At 46.3% G+C, this 24,890-nt stretch overlaps 1 protein-coding gene across 2 annotated transcripts in view; it reads left to right on the forward strand.

The window, feature by feature from the left end:
* The window catches only part of LOC144136279 (dipeptidyl peptidase 9), a 64,770-nt gene that overhangs the window by 21,983 nt on the left and 17,897 nt on the right, over nt 1-24,890 (forward strand). Inside the window, exons 7-16 of one of the 2 annotated variants that reach the window (XM_077668497.1) lie at nt 2,587-2,687; nt 3,319-3,472; nt 8,516-8,672; nt 9,289-9,353; nt 11,495-11,565; nt 12,343-12,424; nt 17,065-17,200; nt 21,460-21,546; nt 22,677-22,881; nt 24,602-24,713. In XM_077668497.1, the coding sequence (XP_077524623.1) occupies nt 2,587-2,687; nt 3,319-3,472; nt 8,516-8,672; nt 9,289-9,353; nt 11,495-11,565; nt 12,343-12,424; nt 17,065-17,200; nt 21,460-21,546; nt 22,677-22,881; nt 24,602-24,713 (1,170 nt within the window). The remainder of the gene's footprint in view (nt 1-2,586; nt 2,688-3,318; nt 3,473-8,515; nt 8,673-9,288; nt 9,354-11,494; nt 11,566-12,342; nt 12,425-17,064; nt 17,201-21,459; nt 21,547-22,676; nt 22,882-24,601; nt 24,714-24,890) is intronic. The other variant, XM_077668498.1, reaches the window with a different exon arrangement.

The raw sequence follows: 24,890 nt of genomic DNA on the forward strand, positions 1-24,890 counted from the left end.
CGTGGCACGCCCTGTAGGCTTAACTTAGAGTGACCGTTGCAACCCGTTTCATGGTAACATGACGCAGAGGGCACTGGAAAACCAAAACAAAGATGCGGAGCGAACATTGGCGTAAACTCTGTGGTCTTTGAATATTGGTGATGCCGCGACATGCCTGATTCACATCATCTCAGTGCTGTTCACGTCATCCATTGCTCGACAACAGAAGCTAACACAGCAAGCTACTGAAACCTTCAAGATCATAAGTGAAAAGCAGCCGGGTACATATGTCGGCTGTCATGCGGCTGTACTCGTGGACAAGTTTTTCTGGCAAAGCAGCAAAGGCTAGGCATGAAAGGGAAGGGACCTCTGCTCATGTGTCACTGTGCCATGCAGTCTGGCCTATAAACTAGCATTAACTTTTTTTTTGTAGTGAGCCCACTCCCTGCTTCTATTTTTATAATAGCTGAGGCGGAAGAGCATTTCACTGGGAAGCCAGGAAAGTGAAGAAGGGAGCAGATTCGGTGCCTAAGCTGGTTTTCAGTCACAGTGGGCTGGCCTGAGTGAGCCTGTCTGGGACCCTTCTTGATGCTCGAGGAAATCAGCACTGTTCTGGTAATATCTTATGTGCTTGGAAAATATGTAAAGAGAGTAATTTAGAAGTTTTTTGTCCTTTGTGGCTGAATCAAGGTGGCAGAGAGAAATGCTCTTTGGGACGATACAGTGAAATCTTGTTAATTCTACCCACATTAATTTGGATAATTCAAACTAAGAGTGCGGTCTATGGTGGCAGGTGCTTGTTAACTCAGACAGGGGCGAGCTTGCACCAGTTAATTTGGATGGAGGAAGGGGACGGTTGCATCCAAATTGGCCTCCCCAAACCTGGATTGCACGACACAGTGGTGCCCACGCACCTCAGGCGTGTGCGCTATGGCAGGCACAGCGACGATCGAAATTCAGCTCACTTGCATAGTTGTTTCTCTTTTCTGACTTCACAGCCTCCTGTTGCTGTCATAGGGCGCGCGCATCAACCATTCACGCCATTTTGGAAGCTGCTTGGTGTGTCACTGAACTTTTATTTTTATTTTGGATGGCATCACACCATTCTAATGCCTATGCATGCTCCTCTTGTTTGCATCCGTGTGCCACGTGCTTCTTCCTTTCTTCCAGTATGCTGAAGTGCACTGTTCCCAATCCATGCAGTAAAGCATCCTCAAAACTTGAAGAGGCCTTTTTGAAGAAGCACTACTGCTACTGTGTTGCACTGCGAAAAGGGCTTCAGAGGCCTTTACGATCATGGAGCAGTTCTTGGACATTTCCGACAGTGTGCGCAAAGCACCTAACAAAACCCCAGAAAAATCGTTGTTGTCGCTTGGTTTTCTTCTCTGATGTAGACAACCACTGTCCATGTATTCATTAGATAAAATTACTTTGATGCAAACAGTTTTTGGCAGTTTTCTTAGGGTGATCCCTTGAAGGCCAAATGAACGAGACTCCACCACTCAGTGAGACTGGTGCTCCGGTCCTCTTGCTTTGGTTCTAGTTGCACAGAAAGCTGTTCCTGAGTATAGTTGCTTGCACTGTGCCACTGCTGAACAGGAAGAGCTGCCAATGCAGTGCCCCTATCTAGTCTAGCTGTATTCTCAGGCCTCACACGCTTGTCTTACTCTTTCCACATCTGCCCTGAAGAGGTGATGCAGCCTTGTGACGCACCATGGTGGCCCAGTAGTTGGAGCGCTTGCTTGGCTACTGAGCTGGAGAACCTGGGTTCAGTACCAGCAGCGATGGCTGTGTTTCGGTAGAGATGACATGCAAAAGGTGCCCTGGTGCTGTGCGATGTTGGTGCACATGAAAGTTTCCCATGTGGTCAAAACAATTTCAGCGCCCTCCATTACGAGACCTCTTTCTCAATACCAGTTGTTGGGTGAGTTGGTGCTGACGATGATCCATAACAGCGCGACAGACGGGACAAAGAAGAGGAGACACAACACACAGCACTGTCTCCTCTTCTTTGTCCCGTCTGTCGCGCTGTTATGGACCTCTTTCTCTCTCCCTTCATTCCGTCATGGCATGGTTGAGGTGTCCAGCAAGAAATGAGACAGTTAACTGTGCCCTTTCTCTTTCTCAAAAACCATTTTTCCGTTTATCACTGCTTTGGTGCTGTGTTGGCCATGTGCCCAGGCCACTCATTTGTGGTGGTGCATAGTTTGAATTATCGCTGGCGGAACTGATTTGCATTCGAATTGACGGGCTATGTTTTACAGACTCCATTCATGGATGGACAATGCCATAAATTTGAATTATCCGAAAATTCGAGTTAATTACATTTGAATTAGTGAGCTTTCAATGTATGTGCAGATTCTGTTTGCCATGAGCTTAAATTAATGTATAAGTATTGTCAATGTTTCTTTAGTAGCCACTGTCCAAATGCTCTAGCCTATTACGGGGCTTCAAGGGTGAAATGGAGGAACCAGAATTAAATAAATGAAGAAATAAGTGAGTGTCACTCTTCCCTTTATTTAAAGGGACCAGCTTTTTGCTTGCTGTGGAGCGGAAGAGGTCAGCTGCACTCCCTTTGAGTGCCCTTTTCTTCTTCCACTGATGCAGATTGAGCAAGTATGTTTGCTGTCCCTGGCTGAACCCTTGTCATCGCTTTCACCAAGCTCTGAGTATCTGCTCAGAGCGGGCTGGATGCCCGACGGTGCCGGGTGAGTGTCACCGATGTGTCTGCACTTCCTATCCATTGCCAGGCTAACCACAGAGAGATCTGGAATATAGAAAACACTTCGTACGTAGTGGGCCGTAAGCTGTAGCTAGTATCTGCTTTGATAAACAGTAAATGGGCTTTTTTGCTATGAGACTGACAAGTTTCGTTGCTTTGCAATTGTTAGCCCAGCCAGTAAATGCTCCCTCATATACCAGTTACCTTGTGTTTTGTCTGACTAAATTCTTTCACTGCAGTCTGACAGTGCACAGATGTTTTGCTCTGCCCTATAACATATACGCTTGTGCCATGTCATGGCTAATGACTAATTTGATATTGCAAGCATGTTTTGTGCCTAGAAAAATACACAACGTATGCACCTGCATAGGAAAACAGGACGAAGTAAGTTTGTTCTTCTTGATACATTGGCTTGACTACCAAGCCTTCTCTCCTGCCAAATGCTCATTTTACTTTGATAAAATAAATATTGAAGCATTTGTTGAAGTAAACTGTATTGAGGCTTAAATTTGTCTTGTCAATGGGTGAAGTGCCAAGCATGCCCATCATAGTTTTCATTTGAAGCAAGTCCTGAGCACTGGAGTGTGCCAGTGAGCGTGCTGTGTTCTGGTGTGCAGGGTGTGGGCAGAGCTGCTGGACCGAGCACAGCAGCGTCTGCAGCTGGTGCTGTTCCCGCTTGGCTGCTTCCAGCCACCCGAAGGAGGAGTGCACACCACGGCTGCGGCGCAGTCCCTGTTGCTCTGGCAGGAGACCTCCCACGTCTGGATAAACGTGCGTGAGATTGCCAGTGAGAGTTTTACTTTTCGGCTGTCCATGCCTGCGCTTCTCAACCGGGGGCCACTGGACTCCTTGGGCCTCTCAATGTCATTGCTAGGGCCTTTCACTTATATCCATGCATGTTTTAACCTCTGCATTTCCGACACTTGCCTTTTTCTTTGGGACTAATCATACTTTATGCGCTTGTAGCAGACTGATGACAAGTACTGGTCACTGGACAAGGTCAATATTGACGTTTCGGGAGCGCTATGACTCCCTTGTTCACTATCGGATAGTGAACAGTGGAGCCGTAGTGCTCCTGAAACGTTGAAATTTTCATCTTTGTTCACCTTTAGTGAACAAGATAGCTGTAGTGCTCCAAAAACGTCAAAATTTCCATTTTCATTGACCTTGTCACTGATAGTGAACAAGGGAGCCGTAGTGCTCCGGAGACATCAAAATTTCTATCTTTTGTTGACCTTGGCCAGTGACCAGTACTCCTCATCACCATGATTCCTGACCAGATGGTATGCCGTCAAACCCTCGATTACATTGTAGTAGACTGTTTCACTATACAGTAGCTATTATTATCGGCCATTTTTTGACAAGGCTTGCATTTGCATGCTCTTTTTTGTGTGCATGTTCAGCAGGCAAGGATGGAAGCTAAGACACACTGGGTTCCTCAGCACCTTTTGAAAACCATTAGAGCTCTTCGAAGCTAAAAATAAGGAGGACTTCTGCTTCAGAGCTCGTACTCGTTGTTGCAATGCCCTGCATTTTTAGGTTAGGCAGTGAAAGCCTGATTGAGCTGTGCCCGCTTATTCGAGAAGATCAACTGAACTCTGCCTGTTATGACACTTGTGAATTAAGAAAAAAAGAAGCATTTTAGTGCTCAGTATTGCAGTGCAGTGGCATTATACACAGGTGAACTAACAGAAAGAACTGGTTCAGCATTTATTAGACTGCTCTTTTGTGTACATTTGCAAAGCAAGCCACCCAGTGTACGGCCACAGTTTGTTACGTAACCTACTTTTTTGTCATGAGGCTCTCGTAACCCCTTTGGCGCTTCAGTCATCTTCATTCGTGCCCGGACAGTCCTAAGCGCATTTATGGCTGAGAGTTTTGGATCCGGGCTATGCGGAATCGCATTCCAAACTTGCCTGTTGCCACACTGACTCGGCAGTTAACACATTCTGCTTTGTAGTACAAGCAAGACTACATTGAATGCATAGGTATGAGTTACTTGAAATGGTATAACAGTGCTCTTACATTACAGTCAAAACTCGATTTAACGAAACCCGATTTAACGGAAATCTCGATTTAACGAAGGTATCCTAATTCCCCCTCAGACGCCCATAGGGTTCAATGCTTTGACTAACCCGAAATAACGAAACCGATTCCGTGATCTGTCCCGATTTAACGAACCTTTTTTCGAGAAATAAAGGTGAAAAAGTGTTAATTTTTGGTCTATTTTGTAGACAGCACCCCAAAATTTATTGATTGCGAGTCAGCGGTAACAGCGCGGAGCATCTTCATCCCGTCGCATTTTTCAAACTGCGCGGCGCAAAACGAGTTTTAATTTTGAGTCGAGCTCACGAGATGGCGCCAGCAGTAAAAAAGTTTCGTGCCACATTTCATAGATGGCGCTGTTGCAGTTCGCGTGTTTTTTTTTGTGTGTGTGTGTTGTGCTCTGTGTTCGCTCTTGTGCGGATTTCCCCGTGCCTTTGAACGCACGTCTTTGTCAAGCTCAGCTTGTTAGGCCTCCATCAGTCTAGCCTTGCTATCGTGAAGGCGGACGTGGTGTGTGCGAGCAAGCGCGCCACTAACCCTCCTGACTAGCAGATGGAGCCCTGCAAGAAACGAAAAAGGCTTACCCTGGACGAGAAAGCGGACATAATTCGTGCTGTGACAAGTGGACAGAAGAAATGTGACGTGGCTGCATCACATGGCATTCCAGCGAGTACTCTATCCACAATATTGAAAGGGAAAGATGACATCCTCCGCGTCACTTCGTCGGGGAATCTCTCGTGCAAAAAAACGCTGAAGACCACTCCTCAAAGCAAAATGGAAGAGGCCCTCTTCGCCTGGTTTATGGATTTGCGGGCGAAGAATAGTATTCCCCTGAGTGGAGACCTGCTCCAACAAAAAGCTCGCTCTTTCGCGTGCTTGCTGGGCGACAACGAGTTCAAGGCAAGTCCCGGCTGGCTGTCGCGCTTCAAAGAACGACACGGCATCGTCGGGAAAGTGCTTAGCGGTGAAGCGAGCAGCGTAAGCATGGCTGTAGTCGGCGACTGGCAGTCTGAAAACGTGCCCGACATTCTGGGAAAATATGCCCCCAGCGACGTCTACAACGCCGACGAGAGCGGTCTATTCTACCAAGTGCTGCCTAAAAAAACACTCGCCCTGAAGGGGCAGGCGTGCCACGGCGGCAAACACAGCAAACAAAGGCTGACTTTTTTGCTGTGCGTCAACATGGACGGCACTGACAAACGAGACCCGCTTGTCATCGGAAAGAGTGCGAGGCCGCGCTGTTTTAAAGGCACCAAAAAGCTTCCTGTGAAGTACGTTGCCAATTCAAAGGCGTGGATGTCGCGTGCCATTTTCGCTACATGGCTGAAGGAATTTGACAGCGACATGTGTCGCCAGAAAAGGAAAGTGCGCCTGTTGCTGGATAACTGCACGGCCCACTACGTTGCAGAGGTCGAGCTGACCAGCGTGGAGCTCCGCTACTTCCCCCCAAACGCAACGTCCGTGGTTCAGCCCTTGGATCAAGGGATAATTAATAGCGTGAAGTGCGCATACAAGCGTCGAGTCGAGTCGTTGACAGAGTTCTCCTCAACCTGGAGCTGAAGCGCGAGACGAAAATAGATATTTTTATGGGGGTTGAGATGGTGGCGGCGGCTTGGAGAGCATTGAGGCCGTCGATAATTGTCATCTGCTTCAGGACTGCCGGTTTCGGTACACTAGGCCCTGAAACTGCCGAAGCTGGTCCGGACTACGCGAGCGCCGTGCACAAGGATGAAGATGCCTGGGAACACCTTCGCTCAGTGGATGAAGTGCCCACAGGCATAAGTTTCTCAGACTACGTGAACGCCGACGCAAACGCAGTCACAACGGAAGTTTTAACTGATGCCGATATGTTGCGGCTTGTAGGAAGCGTGGAGGGAGTGACGGCTGAAGACGCTGCCGACGACCCTGCAGGTGCCGAAGCTCCCGTGCCGACACCAGGTCAGGTGATGGATGCTCTCGATCTGCTGCGACATTTTGCCGGCGCACACGAGGGGACGGAAGACGCGCTGGACGCACTTCAGACCTACGAGAAATCGGTGCGGCCGTTGCTCACAAAGCGCACGCAGGCAAAGATCACCGACTTCTTTGGCGGAAAATAAATTTGTAGTCCCCTCGGGCCTTTCTTGTCGAGTAAGAATTTTTGTTGTTTCTTTTCATACGCGCTAGCGGCGCCGGTCGTGGTGTTGGCGCTACCCACTCGAAAGTAGTGCGGGGGGTCATGACGATGACCATACGGACCCCCAAAGATTGCGCTAGTTGTATGATTACCAACTTTGGCGCCAATTTGTCATTAGCTGTGTGGCTTGCTGTCCCATCGGCGGTATTTAGGGAAGATTGTTGCGCCGCTAGCCGAACCGTCCTTTGGGTCGGTGCTACCGGCGTGAATTCGTCACGCGCGAGTGCGACGAAAAGTGAAAATGGTACGTGCTAACCGATACGACCGCGATAAGCTGGTACGGTTTATGCGGATGCAAAATGCATTATGTTCAATGGGTGCTCAGTCGGGGACTTGACTTTACTACTTTTAAAACGAAAGTACTGTTTAAGCGGGTACGTTTTAATGAGGTTTTACTGTAATCGAATGTACTGAATTATGTGCCCAAGAAATGCCTCATTCAATTTAACGAAGTTCTCGATTTAACGAAATAATTCACGGCTCCCCTCAACTTCGTTAAATCGAGTTTTAACTGTATCTATATTTCAAGTTTCTTGTCGCCTCAGGAGCTGGTGTAGAGTGGGAAGTATGTGCAAGCATAACTACAGCTTTTCTTTTTCTCCTTCACGCATACACGCAATCCATACCTTTTTGATTATACAACTGTCACAAGTGTGTGAGTATAAATACCTTATCTTGGACTGTTGAGTATACTGTATTTACTCCCATAATGAACCCATCCCCCACTTTTGATCCATCTCAGTGGCTCAGCAGTTTTGGTGTTCGGCTGCTGGCCCAAAACATGCAGGTTCAATCCCGGGCTTTGCGGTCGCATTTCGATGGAAGTGAAATGCTAGAGGTCTGTGTACTCTGTGATGTCAGCACACGTTAAAAGAGTACCCCGGGTGGTCGAAAACATCTGGTGTCCTCCATTACGGCATCCCTCATAGCCTGAGTCGCTTGGGGCGTTAAACCCCATTAACTGTAGACCGAACCGCTCCCACTATTGTCGTCAAGAATCTATTTTTTTTATTAAACGTGAGCTTTTCTTAGTGCGCTCCTCAGTTTATGTGCCACCCACAGTGCAGACCTTGGTAGCGCACTAATAACTTCAGGGCATGTTTATCTTATGAGGACAGCTCCTGTTGGGTGGCGCATTTTGTGAACTTGGCAGAGCGCCAAGACGCTGTGCTTCCTTGACTGGACCATTAAATAGCGTGCGCTAACAGGACGAACACAGGAAACTTAGAGACAGTTTCCTCTGTCTCTAAGTTTCCTGTGTTCGTCCTGTTAGCGCACGCTATTTAATAGAAATGCACCAACTAGCCCGTCGGAAAGTTTTGACTGGACCACAGACAGCAGTGGCTTGCTTGGTGTGCTACTGCACGCCTGGCTGCACCAGTGCCTACTTAGAGAGCTGGCAAGCGCTCAAGCATCAGAGAGGAGCATAGCAGTTTAAAACAAAAAGCTGTAAGACATCCTCTACACTGAAATACTATGGAGGAAGCAAGACCTCCAGACCCACAGTCAATTTGGCAAGCTCGAGATCAGGAGTGAAAAAATTCGTAGGGTTTCATCCGCGTTCCTCTCCTCTCCTCCGCACACGGGTGCAGGTACACGACGTGCTGCTGTTCCTGCGGCCAGTCTCTCCCCAGGAGTTGTGCCTGCTGTGGGCGAGTGAAGAGTCTGGCTTCCGGCACCTCTACCTGCTGCGGCTGCGCACAGACGGCCAGGCACCCTGCACTGCCCTGCCACTGCCCTCGGGACACGGTGAGGGAGCGAGGCGCTCTGTTTGAAGGTTGCCACAGCAGATGTTTTGTGGCGAGGCTTGATCTGCCCAGCAGTACTCTTCCGTCGTCACCACTCAGCTGTATGGCTACTGTTCCCTTCATGTTGCTTTGCACTTTAGGCCTTTTTATCTAGAGACGAAGTGAATTGCTTTGCTCTTACTAATAGTTTGTTCCTTGCACATCTTCATCCTCCTCCAGACATTGGTTCATCTGTGGCTAACAGATGGTTGTTTCACCATTTGGTGTGAGCAGATAGAATACCTTGGGTTACACATCCATTGGTAGCTTGGCATCTGTGAATAGCTTGGCATCTGACATTCACAGGAGAATTTTTTTACTTTGCAGTGAGTGTCTGTGGCGGAATATAAAAGATCTGCATTCACTGTGCCATGAATTTGTTGCCACTGCCAGTTGGCAAGCATTTTGTCTCTGCTCACTGGTGCAAATGGGGATTGGAGGTGAAAGAGCTCCTTTGAGCGCTCTTATTGGAATTGAAGGATGACATGCAGAAGGCTGGGGGAGAATTGGCGTGCTTTTTTGAGCTTGCGCTGCCAATATTTTGCTTGACCCATGGTGTTGATGTCTCTCCTGTGCAGGCTCAGACCGCCTGTTGTCCAAGACACAGCTGACCTCCGGGGAGTGGGAAGTGTCCGAGAAGGATGTGAGTACATTTGGCAGCACTAATTATCTTGCCGGCTGGCAGCAGAGTTTTGTTACTTTCCTTGCTTTGTCAAAATAGTGCAGTGCGGGAGGCAGCAATCCATTAACAAGTCTGTGGGACTAATGCTTATACCATGATACCCTTATTAAGTTATTACATATGCCTGCCTAGTTTGGGCTTTTACCACATGATTAAGCAGTGTCATCTGACGCTGCTTGTGGTGCTTTCCTTTTTTCACCACACATCGCATTTTCAATGAAGGCTTTGACGGCAAGGCAAGGCAAGGCAAGGCAAAGTTCAAGCGGTATCATAACATAACAAGGGAATGGCAACCGGCATTGCAGTCGAACCCCGCTACAATCGAACGTCGCTTCAATGAAATTTTCGCTTCAACAAAATATTTCAAATTCCCCATCAGCTCGCAATAGAAAGTAATGGAACAAATTTCTCATCACAACGAACCATTTTTGGGGCGCGTTTTTGCTTCAACGAAATTTTTGCTATGTGAAGCTGGATTTAAAAATCTATCTTACAATAAAACAAGCATATCGCCGCCTATCTGTGCACTTCCGTGGGTCCATGCTGCTTTGTTTCACTGAACTTTCGCTGGAACCAATTGATCCACTCATTCAAACGCACATGAAGATCGCCATTGCCTAGTGGTAATGACAATCGGGCTGGCTGCCTTGCAACAAGGCGTGGGTGCAAGCTTCCGCTTTTCTTCCAAGCCAGAGTTGCAACCAATCCATCGCCAATGGATGCAGCAGCCTGGCAACAGCAGCAGCGAGTTTGTCATAGTTTTTTTCACTCGTGCTTGTGCGCTGCAATCGACACAAGCATGGAAACTTTGTCTACGAAGCGGAAGTTCCTTTTTTCCGAGGAGCTGAGTGATGAAACCATAATTGAGGGCATTCGCCACAGCGACGCAGAGGATTTAGCACCACCTCGACACTAAAAGTGATGGAAGCATTTTATGTGCTGCGCAGATTTATTGGTGCTCACGATGACGACATCGCAATGCAACTGCTCACCGAGTGCGAAAGTCGCGCCACGGCACTCGTGGCAAAAAAAAAAAGAAGCAGTAGAAGTTGACCGACTTCTTTGGAAATAAATAATGTTTTGGGACTATGTTGTCCAACCTGATAGTGTTTATAGGTTGTTTTCGCCTCAACGAAATTTCGCTGCAACGAAATTTTTCGTGCGCCCCATCAGTTTCGTTGTAGCGAGGTTCAACTGTATTGATTTAGACACATCTTTAATTAACACCTTTCAGAAGCATGATGAGAGTTTAGTGGGCTTGATCTGTGCTGATAGAAGGTGTCGCAAATAGAGCAGGCTTTTCACATGAGACATGTAGTGCACAGCCAAAATTTTTTAGGAAAAGCACACGCGATACCTTATTTACTCGCATAATGAACCAACTTTTTTCCAGAAAAGTTTGCCCACCCCATGCCATGGCCGAACCTCTGCGGCCGACAAGAGAGATGGCACCACTGGTGCAATCGCTGAGACAATGGCTTGTTTTGTTTCGTTGTCACCGCAGACTATGCGACTGTCTGACTTTTTTTTGATCGATTCAGCAAGTACCCCAAACAAATGATGCATAAAACAATTCTGCTGACCAAAGGGGGGAAGGGGGGGGGGGGGGGGGGTGCATCGAGGCACTGTAGTGCACCCTTGACAGGAGAGCCGGGCAATAACTGCATGCATGGGGGAATGTGTGCGCATGCTCTTTTTGCTTTTTTTTTTGTACCAGGCCAGATATGACGATAATCTGTTATATAACGATTGGATTTTCTGGTTTTCTCAATATCGTTATAAGTGGATTGCGCTGTGGAATATGGGCTGCAGATTTTATAAATGCTATTGCTGAAATTGATTTTTCATGATTTTTCAGCCCCAAAGTTTTCTGTCCCCTTCTTAAGCTGACAAATTTTCTGGCATCTGCAGAGAGGCGCAGTGTCCAATGATAGGTTTAACAGCTGTATTGGTGACACCTCAGATGCAGTGTCAGAAATGCCAGAACTCCTAATAGGGCCTTCAGCAACGCGGAGGCTCTGCTTCATTCCCCAGTTTCATGAAGGTCTATGTCTGTGGGGTTAGTTAGACTGAGAGGTGTGTCTGCTGTCCCCTTGCCGCAGGTGTGGGTGGACGAGAGCCGGCGGTTGGTCTACTTTGTGGGCCTCAAGGACACTCCCCTGGAGAGGCACCTGTATGCTCTGCCTTTGTCATGCTCTCTTCTGTGTTGTGGCTGTGTTGGTGTTGGAATTTTTCATCTGTGGGCCCAAAACATGCAGGCTGAAGATAGCAGAGCTGGAAGGGGAAAGAAAAGACATAGGTGTAACATAGTGGAGAGAAGCACAGGTTAGGGAATAAATGCATGTTAATTGTGTCTGAGCTGAAATGAAGAGCAATACTTGGGGCAACACATGCTAAGTGAACAGGATAAACAGGTGGTTCATTAGTGTAATGAAGGGCTACTGGTGCATAGAAACAGTTTTAGAGGTGGCAGAGAACGCAGTCAGTATAGTGCAGGGCAGTTGTAGTAGGCACAGAGCAAGGAGCACTGAGAGCCTCTGCAGTAGGTTATCTTCTTAAACAGAAGTTAGCTGTGCTGAAAATGACTATATTCATGCAGGGGATGTTGGCTTGGCAATTTGGTCACTGTTTTCAGCACTTCAGTGTATTGGAGCTGTTAAGTATATCAGGATACAACTTAAGCAGCTTTTCTGTGCTTCCAGTGTAGGCTGTATGTAGAGAAGACGCACTCAGTGCCTGGGAGACTATGCCTGCTACCTCCTTGCCTCAGTTGCACTGGCATGTGAGCCCCATGTAGCACATGCTCCCATTTGAGGGGCACTAACAGCACATACTTTGACTATGTAAGGTAGGTGTTCAGCTCATGGGTGCTACTGTTCAGGAGCAGAATTTCTGCTTGCATAATGACTTTCGGTGCAGCTTTTCATTGACATGCAGTGCGATGCTGCAGGTATGTTGTGGGCCTGGATGGCCAGCTGCCTGTATCGAGGTTGACAGAGCCAGGGTACTCCCACACTGTCTTCATGAATCAGGTACGTGCTGATGTCACCGACATCTTGGTGCAGGCTTATTTTTATTTGCATTTTTATTGTTTTTTTTCCCCAAAAGGCAGCAAAAATATTTGCTGGACTTTGGAATAATAAAAGATTTTAATTGCAGTGCATTGCATTGCACTTTTAAAAGTTTGAGCTAAGTGAAATTCAAGCTAAGATGAATGGAAGAAACTGTTGCATTGATGGGTGACAGGAAGTGAACTGGTACTGTTTGAAAATGATGATGATCATCATCATCATCAGCCTGACTACGCCCACTGCAGGACAAAGGCCTCTCTCATATCTCTTCAATGAACCCTGTCCCGTGCCAGTTGCTTCCACATTTTCCCACAAACTTCTTGATATCATCCGCCCGCTTAACTTTCTGCCTCTCCTGCTATGCGTGCCTTCTCTTGGTATCCAGTCAGTTACCCGGAATGGCGGAGACTGGTCTTAAAATAAACATTTCTATTATTAAAGATACGTTAATGAAATTAGGCATTTATATGTGTTTCTTCTTCCTGTTTCCAAAAATATAATTATTTTCAGTATATCGCAATTACTTCTTATATTATGGAAAATAAAAAGCCTTATTAGTGAAATTCTTACGGGTCGTTAAAGCACTTTCTATAATTTTTTGGTTTTGATTGAAATGGGACTGCAGTCAAAGTCTGCTATCTGGAGCTAAGGTAAGTATATTGCTGTTGAAGTACATCATCATGTAAAAATGTTAAATTTTGTCCAAGCGCAATAATTGTAAAGCATAGTTAGCTGACATTATGGTTCAAGAAATTTGAAATAATTTGACTGAGCCAAACAGAAACAACATAGCTCCAAAGTACACTTCTTTCTGAATTCAACGGTATAAGAATAACTGAAATTGCACTCTAAAAACCTAATAAAACCTTTTGTAAGGCTAGTCATGTTGGTAAAAAACACTAAGCTGAGAAAATCGCATTTGAAGTGCACGCGCCAACCATTTGGAAAGCGTTGAAGAGGCCTCAAAAGTAGTGGAATGTGGACATTCCAAAAATATTTCACAGTAGTGAGTAATGCCAGGTAGTGGGGAAGGGGCCCATCTTTTAAGCAAAACCAAGATGGTGGCCATCGGGGACGTGGTCGTGGAAAGCGACAGGCACAAAGGCCTGCCATTTTTTGCCCCGAAATCGCCATTTCCGGGCTTCTAGGTGCAAAATATATTGATGTTTTAGTAGTTGGAGGTCGAGGCCTTGAAACTTTTTAGTCAGGAGCTTTAGAGTGTATTGATCCCTAATATGCCAGTTTTGAAAAATTGAAATTTTTGCATTTCTTAGTCATTTCAAGACCTGTATCTTCCCTTAATGACCACCAGTTATTTTTTATATGCTCTGCCCAAACTCATTCTTCTTGATTTCGACTAAGATGTCATTAACCTGTGTTTGTTCTCTGACCTACTCTGCCCTCTTCCTTTCTCTTAACATTACTCCTATCATTTTTCTTTTCATAGCTCGCCGCATTGTCCTACTAGCTCTTATATTTATGAAAACCATTAGGGTCTGTTGTAAACTTGGAAGCGCAAAAAACCGGACGACGGACAGAGTAAGGGAACGCAAAAAACAGGTTCACGAGCGCTACTACCAACTGTTTATTCATGCTGAGGTACAGAAGTTATATAGGAACAGAATTGTCGAGCATGCGCGTGGAAAAGGCACACAAACCGCACCATCACACAAACCGCACATCAGACATGCGCACAAGTTAATCAAAAAAAGAATCTAAAAAGGCACATTCCGATGAATAAACGTGTACAGACGTGTCACTGACACAACGATCGGACAGCTTTCGGATATAATAAGCCTCTAGAACGAGCCTAGCCTTATCATTGCCGCTCTTGCCTAGAACCGTGGTTTTCTCCAACCTGTCTGTCCAACAAAGGGTCTGTTGTTTGCATTTTTCTTGGAATGCAGTTTCTTCACTTTGCTTTTTGACTGGAAGGAAGTATGTATCGTTTTTGAAACTGGAGGACCATATGCATGACACTAGTTCAATTATTCACAGGAAAATTGCTAGGCTTAAGTATTTTTGGTTTGGTTTATGGGGGTTTAACGTCCCAAAGCGATTCAGGCTATGAGAGGCGTCGTAGTGAAGGGCTCCGGAAATTTCGACCACCTGCGTTTCTTTAACGTGCACTGACATCGCACAGTACATGGGCCTCTAGAATTTTGCCTCTATCGAAATTTGACAGCCGCAGCCAGGATCGAACCCGCGTCTTTCGAGCCAACAGCCGAGCGCCATAACCACTCAGCCACCGCGGCGGCCGCTTAAGTATATTTATCGACTGTATCACAATAAGTTGATTTTTGGCCTCCAGCTTATACTGGCAGCCACCTGGAAGATTGTCATCTTGTACTAATATACCTTTGCAGTTGTGCACTACATGCCAAGAGTTGTTTATAATTTTTGTTTCTCCCAAATACAATCTTAGAATGGAGTAACATTGGCCAATACATATTTTATAAACCTAGGAACATGCATGCATGCAAAGACGATGGCCACACTATGCCAGGTTTTTTGCTGAGTATTTGTGCAACCTTGTCCTTATTTGCTGCATTCTTCCAGAAAGGCTGAGTTTATTTTGCTTTTGTTTAGTTGGAGATGTTTCACGTTGTCCAAAGTCGGCTGCATCTGTCGCAGTGACATTTTAGCTCCTCTGATCACTTCTGTGAGTGAGGGAAGTGTGTGGATGAGTAAAGAGTGTGGGAATTCTCTTGCAGAATTCCTCTCCTTTCGTATAATGCATAGAGTATTAAGCAGTGTGAATAAAATAACCCACTTTTTTCTTATTAGGCGCTGCATACAAAGGGTGACTACAAGGGAGTACTAAGTCAGTCTAGACTGAGAAGTTAGGGTCACCTGATAGCAATTATGTCATTCTTACCGAAAACAATTATTAGCCAGCATATTGCATAAAAGCGAGGCACACGTTACGCTGCCACTTGAACGTTCATGCAGCGACGACGAGCGACTTATTCGTGTGCTTTCTGGAGGAGTGCTATTTTGCCATCTCGGTGGGCAGTTACTGTCGAAATACGGCGAAAGCAGTGCGGCAAGCATAGCCGACAGTGTGAAGAGTCTCGTAATTAAAGCAGTGCAAAACAGACAATGGCAAGAATGGTTAGTCACATACGCGAGCACTGAATCTTTCGCCTTGCATTCTGTGTGCTCAGACTGCATGTAGCCATTGTACGCAGCAAGTTCAGAACTGCGAACTCTGGACGACATTCATTCTCTGTGGATTAGTTAGCAGCCAGTGAAGTGGTACCGTTCTCACTTCAGCCGTCGAATCTGCTGTGTAGTGCAGGCTGCAAATGTTATGAAATTGCAAAGTGTTTGTTTCTTTATTTTTAGTAATGCTCATGCATACATGCGCATGTGTGCATGTCGTCAATGTGTGAAGCGCTATGCAAGTGCGATGTCTTCCGTTTTTTCTGTGCTGTGGAAAGGTGAATATGTTTTTAAATGTGCTGAAAAATATCTGAGAAGTACCACACGTGTGCACCATCAGCTCTCATTTGGCTCGTTAAAGAAAATAAATTTCCCAGCCCGCGTTATCATGCAACCAGTAAGACACCAGGAAGAAAAACATTCAACCAGCTGATGCGTGTTCGTCAAGATTATGCATGCATCCCCTGCGACAGCTGTAGGTAGCAGGCGGTCGACTACAGTTGTTTGGAACGTAGCCTGGTTTCTTTTTACAGGAAGCAATTCACGGACATAGAAGTCGCAATGACTACAGAAGAGTCAATCGCAAGGGTTGTCTGCAGTCATACTTACTGCATAATTAGCAAATGCGGTAATCAATAGCACAGTGCACTGTTTTATGAGAAATGCGCGTGCGATTTTTCAATTTTTGTGTGGTGTTGAATGAAATATGTCAGAGTGCATCTGCTGCTCGCATGCTTTTGAGGATCTCTTGAAGCTTATGTGTACACTTAACAAAAGCCACATGCTCATGTTGTCGTCAATATATACATGCGTAAGCATGATCAACAGTTTGTTCTGCAGTGTGCAGCATCCCTCGCTAACTTGGTGTAGTTTCTTTTGTGCCTGCAGAGCCTATAGCTACCATATGTGTGCATTGCAGCGAGGCACAAACACACGCGATGCAGCGGAGAGCAACCATAAAAATAGTGGGGGAGTCAGAGACGACCTGCACTTTCACCTCCCCGCCAATACCACTGATCTGTTGACTTTCGGTTTTTGGTTTCTGGCCATGTTTCTGGTCTTAGAATAAGCGCCTCTTATTCGTCGGATTGCAACGATGTCTGTCAGAATTTACATCATGGCAGCTCATTTTTCAGAGTCGCTTTGAATGTGGAACGGTCTCGGGACTTTCATTTGCGTTTCTTTTTCAGCAACGCAGGCACCTTTTCATGTGTAAAAAACATTGGTAGCGTTCCTGAAGAATAATGTGTCAGTCTTGCTTAGTTTCATATTTCTCTTTAGTCTCCCTTTGAGTGCTGTAGATAAGCACTGCTTTGCTCCTTCACCAACTTTTGCAGCAGTGACCATGAGCGAGTTGGGGCTATTGGCTCAGCTGCTTGCTTTCAGTGGCCGATTCTTTTGTGCCTAAATCCCGAATCCATCACTGCCTCATGCAGGAGTGCGGCATGTTTGTGACAGTCAAGAGCAGCCTGAGTGAGCCGCCTTCGAGTGCCGTGTACTGGCTGAGTCACTCAGAGGAGCCATCCTGTCCCCCATCACCAGGGCTGGTGGCCACCCTGCTGGAGCCATCACGTGAGCATTTTGCTGATCCCCAAGCAACGCATGCCAGTATGGCCACAAAGATCTATACTATTGCGATGCACCTTGACCGCGGCATATTTTCGAATACTGACTCTTGCTGTTTCCTCGCGGAGTGGAGCACTAAGGTTGGTGTGGTCCTCTGGGCACCATTCAGAATTGATGCCATTTCATTGTGCTTGCAGTGATGCCCATGACATTGTGCAAGTTAAGGTCAAGGGTATGCTAGTAATGCAGACTTAACTGAAATATAATTTGACGTATATACAGTAAAACCTCGTTAATTCGAAATCGCTTAATTCGAACTTCCGGTTAATTCGAACTGACGGCCGGGTCCCGGCAAAGCCCTGTGTATTTCAATGAGTCAAAACTCCCGATAATTCGAATATGCCGGTATCCACGTCGGTTAATTCGAACTAGGCGCCGATGGCTGGCCTTGCTCCTTGCATATAGAAGTCACCTCGTAGCAAATACAATGCGCTGAAAATTTAAAAAAATGCAGAATGATGAGAAAAAAAATAAGCCAGCACGCATGTCAGCACGCACGAGGTGAGACGTGAATTTCGTTGCCCGAACCAACCCTCCGGTGCATGCCGTAGCAGGTTTTCACTGCTGGAGCGTCGAAGCATTGGCTTGTCTATTTTTGGCTGACGCGCGGTCACGTGGGTAGCCACCCTACCGCGGGCGCCGCCTATGCTCCGGCCACGGTGGCTCCGGCGCAAGCCGTTGCAGCAGGTCAACTAAAGGACTACCTTGCCGATTACTCGCTCAGTGATGTGTTCAATGCAGATGAAACCGCGCTTTATTTTAAGTTGCTGCCGAACAAGACTGTCAGTTACAAAGGCGACACGTGTTCAGGCGGGAAGAGAAGCAAGGAAAGAGTGACGGTGTTGGTGTGCGCAAACGCGACTGGCACGGAACGGTGCCGCTTGCTAGTTATAGGCAAAGCAGCGAAGCCTCGCTGCTTTAAAGGGCTAAAAACTCTCCCTGTTGATTATACTTTCAACAGAAAGTCGTGGATGACGCGAGCAATTTTCACGGATTGGCTGCGCACACTTGACAGGAAGTTCGCGGCACAGAACAGGAATGTTCTGTTGTTCGTCGACAACTGTTCAGCCCATTGCGACATCAGCGGACTGAAGGCGATCCGTCTGGCATTTCTGCCGAAAAACACTACGGCTGTGCTGCAGCCTATGGACCTTGGGGTTATTAAAAACCTCAAAACACTGTACAGGCGCCACCTCCTAGAGCGGATTCTTGTGTGTATGGACAGCGGCAAATCGTACGACGTCAATCTCCTCGGAGCCTGCCACATGCTGGCAACATCGTGGAATGCTGTCAAGGCGGACACAGTCGCGAACTGTTATCGAAAGTGCGGCTTCATTGAAGGCCCAGAAGCCTGCAGCACGGCAGAGCTGGATGCTCAGTGTGATGACTCCGTCGCGCTGCACCTTGCCTACGCTGCTTTATCGGAGGGTGTTGACTTCCAGAGCTTCGTAGACGTTGACAGCGGCGTGGAGACATCGGGGCCGTTAAGCGATGCCGAGATTATTGAAGCGGCCTGCGGTGACCAGCTGCCGCACAACTCCGGCGCGGCGAGCACAGCTGACAGCGACGACGAGTCCGACGGAGGCGACGATCCATTGCCACCCCCGAGTGCATGTGAAACAGCGTCAGCACTCGATCTGGCTGCACGCTACTTCTCCGCCGATGATAATTCGGACGCTGCGTTGGAGCTGTTGGGCAAGTTGGAGACGATGCTTGTCGAGTCACGGCAAAGAAAACGAAAACAAATGCGCATCACCGATTATTTTTCTCTTTGATATGCTTTGCCAATCTGCTGTTAATAAACATGTCTTTGAAGCATAGTGTCATATTTAATCATTAAGCTTGCTGCTTACGCGAATGCATTTTGATGTTAGCTGCAACCGCATAAACAAATTAACTTTATTTCCTTCGACATTCGGGCTCTATGATTTTAATTCGCGCAATCGCCCGCCGCAAATGTGTAGTAGCGCGTAGTAAGAGATAACGATCTCAGATATGCCTGTTTTAGCTTCGGCCCGTGCTGCCGGGCGTGATGGCCGCTTTTTTTAGCGCCCGCTCGTTAATTCAAACTCCGCTTAATTCGAACAATTTTCTGGTCCCCCTCGAGTTCGAATTAACGAGGTTTTACTGTAGTGTCAAATAAAGGAGTCTAAAGTTGAATGTTGAATTAAATTCAAATAGCTGACATTTCGCATGGGCCATTCAGAAACAGACAGAATAGGAATTGTAGTCCAGAAGGTGTCCAGCGACTTTCTTTATAGCTGAATATGTGTTCAGTCATTGTGATCAGTGATGAAAAACCAGAATTATTGTTTGAGGGTATACATAAAAGATTGCTTTGATCAGGGAGAAAGTTTGGAAATTGTGGATGACATCAGGTTTTGCATAAACGAAGTGAGCACTTTATACCATAAATAAATTAATGTTCTGCCTTATGCAGATCCTGCCTAGTGTATTTTTTGCACTATTTTCTTTTAGACATGCTTATTACGCTCTAATAATTGGTGTACGGCATGGTCCATGGTAAAGCAAACATACAGGCATATCATATGCTATGGATATCAGCAACTGAAATTGTCTAGCTGAAATTGTCTTCCTGTAGTAGAACTTCATTTTCTTGCCACTGAGTACATTATGCCTTTTAGACATTACCGTAGTCCAAGGGTATAGAGAGGCCACATGGTGTATCTTCTTCTGCAAAGAATCCATGACTGAAAAGTTGCTTGAGCTCTGGAATGCAGAAGCATGAAGGCACTCTGCATAAGCGGCCCACATTGGTTTTTTTTTTTCACTGCCTTTCATGGAAAGTACACTGTAACTTGTGGATAAGAGTTGCACTGTTGTGCATGCTGCTTGCCTCATTTGGTGGCAACAGTATGAGTGAAAATTACCGAGCCTGTGGATGTAACTGGGAAATCTCTCCAGAAAAAGAAAGAAAAAAAATTTCAAAATACATATCTGTACATGAATAGGTCCAGGTTTTGACATGAACTGCTTTTGCACAGAGTTGAGCATTGAGGCATATGCAGTCGCTAGTGCAGATCCAAAAATGTAAAGAAGCTAGTGATAATCCGTGTCACGCAGGCAGTCTAGAATGGCAGTCGAGTCAAGGAACTTTGAAATTTCCATCCTCAGCTGATCAAGAAGGAGTTTTGTCGCTGCTACATGGTGAACTCTCTTGTGATTGAAGGTCTCCGTTATCTCGCCCCAACTTCTTGTGGCTCTGCTATCGCCACCAGTGGTTTCTCACATACACAGTCAGCCTGCAGGTTTTATGTCAAAAGGGTAAAAAAACAATGTATTTATTTGTTGAAGCAATTGCTTTTAAAATCAGTGCTATTGTTTTGGACAAGCTTAGTAGCACTCATGCACCTTTAAGCAAGCAGTTGTTGGCTATCCTTGTATGACTGGCAACATACCATAATTACCTGCGCAAATCTAATGTGTTCCCAATTCTGACGCACGGCCGTTTAACATGTTTGCAAAATCCTGAAGAGACATTCATTTTTGCTTTTTTGTTAGCCCTTGTTTGTCTCGGACAGTTCTCTCTTTTACTCTCTGTGCATTGCAGCATGGTGGTGCCATTCTGCGACAAGCATTTGCAGATGCTGTAGCACTTTTCTTCCTTGACCAGCAGCAACGATGGCCAATATGCTGGCATTGAACATCAGTAAAGGGAAACGGCAAGAAGCACTTGCAACACTGTCAAATCCTTGAACAGAATGCCAACAGCCATCATAAAAATGCTTAACCACCATCTTGAGGTGGCAGTGGTGCTGAGGGTGTTCTTAGGGTAGTTCCGTTTTTGTATCTGGTTGTAATACACTTGCTGTTTTGAAGCTCAGTTTTTATGAAATAAATATGTGCCTGCCAGAATTGAATAAGTACGGCAATTCTTAGTTGAGTTATTTTTTCAGTGATCATGCTGCTTTAATTTTATTTCTCAGCATGTAGCTCTTGTGTGCCCCACATACAGCATTGCGTGCTGTTGCCGCTCAAAAGTGCTAGAAATCTCAACAGAGTTCCTTGCTAATTTGTTGGCTCAGTGGCCTTTGGAGCAGCCTGTGAGCAGATCTCAATTGACTGCCGAGGCTATCTGTTCAAGGGTCATTGAAATGCCTGCACGTCATAGGTAATATAAAATCCAGTTAGCCTACATATTGGATTTTTGCGCACAAATGGCTGCCAACTGCTGTGTCATGCAGGTGGCCTGGGCAGACTTCTCACCACCGGTTGTTGCACTGGGCGAGTTTTCATGGAGGAAAAGGGAGAAAATGCTCCACTTGGTGAAGGTCAGGTGCAGTAGCGTAGCAGTGGCGCAGTCTACAGCACTTCCAACTTGGTCGAGATGAATCTTCAAAGCCATGCTTGTGTGACTGCTTACAGTTCAAATTGTTATTGAATGCTAGTTTCCTTGGTGCCAGATTGAATTATTCAGCTGGTTGTTGTGTCATTCAGATCCGAAGCTGAAGTATTTTCATACCTGTGATCATTATAACGAGGCGTCTGCCAGAAGCTTTAACAGTCATTAGGATTGCAATTCCATCTAGCTAGCAGGGAGCCCAGAAGACATTGACAGGGCTTCGAAAAGACACACATGAACAGTCAGGCATGTATCCAGTGGGTGGGACAAAGAAGTCTCCTCCCTCCCCCTCCTGCCACTCATTACAAATGTACTTTTGGCCCTTTGTGAAAAAAAATTTTTGGATATGTGCCTGGCCATGTGTGCAGAGGACTCAGATATTTATTGTCATGTGTCTGTTCTTCATGTCTGAAGAGGATAAAGATTCCTAGCTGTTGAAAGTAGAGTGACAGCAGTCGCATTCTGTGGAAAAAAGAACAGATAGTACACCAAAAGGTAGTGTTTGTTAATGCCTCCTCTAGTTTAGCACCAAATGTGAACCGGTTCTTTGTCACTTTTGTCAGTTTGTATTTCCTTTTAATTCTTTGAGCATGCCCATGAAGCGGTGAGGAGTTGCAAGGCCACTTTGTTTCTAACAAAGCTAGTGGGAAGTAGTGGTGTACGAATTGTTTCATGTCTGTGCCTAAGGACAAGCTTGTATTAGAGGGGAAGCATCCCATTGGTACAAGTGCAAACAGATGACTGAATAACGTCATAGGGAAGTGTACCATTGGTGCAGGCTCATGTACCAATCTATTGCAGTGATCTAGCTGTTATAATTTCTTCTGCTTGGGCAGTGCTGCTGAGTGTGTGGTTTTGGAATGAAGGAAAGCTATTGCTGTGCATAGTAGGGTTGTGCTTGCTAGATCTCTTGCTTCTGAAATGCGGTGAAGGTACTGGGGTTCTCATTTATGCCGGCCTGCACCATATCAAATTTAAAATTAAAGATGATTCCCGTTGCTCACGCTCACAGGTGTTCTAGGAGCAGACAAAAAGGGTGTTTGTTGCTGTACATGACAGGGCCTCTTGTGGCACATCTACTGGATGGTGGGGGCGGCTACCAGGAACCTGAGCTATTCAGCCATGTGATCTCATCAGGCCACACGGTGTTTGGCCTGGTGTTCCGGCCACCACGGCTGGAGCCGCAACGTCGCTACCCCACAGTGCTCACCATCTACGGGGGTCCTGAGGTCCAGCTGGTCACCAACTCCTTCAAGGGCATGCGGTCAGTTGGCTGCCCTTGCATTCTTCACCGTGCTCTTGTTGCGTTTGTGCATTCTGATTCCTCCCCTACATTATTGAGGCATAAGCCTTACTTGCTCCTTTGAGCAAAAACCTGTCTCTATGTGTGATAACACTCGATGGTGCCCATAAAAGATGGCGCCCTCATGCAGCCTGGCAGGTGGCGGTTAAATTAATGATTAGTCGCGCGAGGTTGCTCGGGAAGAGCAACCTGGATCGCACAAATTCTACCGGTGGCAGCACCCGCCATCTCAGGGCAGTGACGCACCGCTTATCTGCTGCCACTACGCCAGGAGTGGTATGAAGACTCCCAGGGAACTGTGAATGCTAAGTAGAGGAAGGCCAGTTCTGCATTTATGGGCCTCTTGTCATACCCTTAAGGCGAAACGTGGGCTGCGGTATGGCGGCAACTGCCGTCACGAAGTGTTAGAGCGCAGATCAGAAGGGGTGCGGCGTCATAGCGGCAGCAGCTATGTAGAGCCATGCAGAGGTAGAATTGCCAGCTGCGTGGCATTGGGTTACATCGCGCCGCAGTGCGCAGCGACTGTGTTCACAAAGTGAGCGAGCGGGCCTATGCCTTCTCACGTGTAAGCAACCTCAAGTGTCTCTGACGACTTTTATGTCATCCTATCTTAGCGAAGCATCACATCAAAGTGGCACTGAGCTTGGTTGGTCACGAAGTGACTTAAATTGGTTCGGTAAGAATACCTGTGCTCACATACAAGCAACCTTGGCTCCAGTGTTGAGATAAGCACATGCAATACCTATACACCTGATGTGTGTTGTGGACCAACAAGGTGTGGACTGCCTGCTTGTTTATTTTATGGGGTTGAAACTTCAAACGGAGGCTGGCAAAGATTTCATTTTGTTGCGAGGCTATTGCTTCTTTTATGTGGTGAATTTATTGTTTCCAGTGTACAGCATTCTCTGCTAATGGCATTTGTTTGCTGTCATACAGCAAAATTTAATGACATTCAGTGTTCGTCATTCAATGGTAGAGCCCTAGCAGTACAATAAAATGTAGATTTGGAATAAAAATTAGAATAAGAGTAAGGGTATGTTTTCAACAGTGTTATTCAAGTAATGCTGATGTTGTGGTAAAAATCTTGTAGCAATACTGCTAGCACTTGCGGGAGTCATTTTATGGTCATTGTTTGTTACCACAGCTTTGAGTATAACTGACTAGCACAGGGGTTCTCAACCTTTTTAGCCTCAGGGAACACCAGTGGCTTCAAAAAAGTCCTAAGGAACATTAAGTGTCTTGGCTTCAATCATTTTCTAAAAAAAAAAAAAATAATAATTCACATGACCTCTAAAAAAAATGCTCATATTAACGACTGGTCGTAGTTGAGACAGTCTGCTACTAGCAATAACAGCATGATTGGCCCCAAAATAAGTTCATTAAAAAGAAAAAAGTGAGGTGGGGGTTGAAGTATACATGGATTTAAGCAGATGCTCGAGAAGCGCAAGTGCCACTCCCAAGCAACCAAAGAGTTCCACAGAACCAAGTTTGAGAGCCCTTGGACTGGCATAACTGTTAGCTCTCGACAAATAAATAAAATGCTGCAGATGCATGAACGCTCTGTTATTGTGAGTGTGCCATGTGCTGAAACAAGTACTATACACTGCGTGCCTGCACAAATCCAAAAGCCAGGAAACTTGAGGTGTGTAGGGTAACTTGACCTGGTAATCTGTGCACACAGGCACCTGCGGCAACATCTACTGGCCTCTGAGAACTACGTGGTGGTGGTGGTGGACTGTCGGGGATCACGGCATCGGGGGATCGAGTTTGAGTCGCACATCAAGGGCCGCATGGTCAGTAAGCTTATGCATGCCAGCACACTTGTGCAAGAGAGAAAGCACTGTCGTGCCTCTGCACCATTACCAAGTACAGTGCAATCCACTTGTAATGTTATGTGGAAGATTGGATTGGAAAATCGGATCGTTATAACGGATCGTTATAAGCAGGCTCTTTCCTCCCTCTTTCCTCCT

Source organism: Amblyomma americanum, chromosome 6, assembly GCF_052857255.1.
Source record: "Amblyomma americanum isolate KBUSLIRL-KWMA chromosome 6, ASM5285725v1, whole genome shotgun sequence".
Lineage (NCBI taxonomy): Eukaryota > Metazoa > Arthropoda > Arachnida > Ixodida > Ixodidae > Amblyomma > Amblyomma americanum.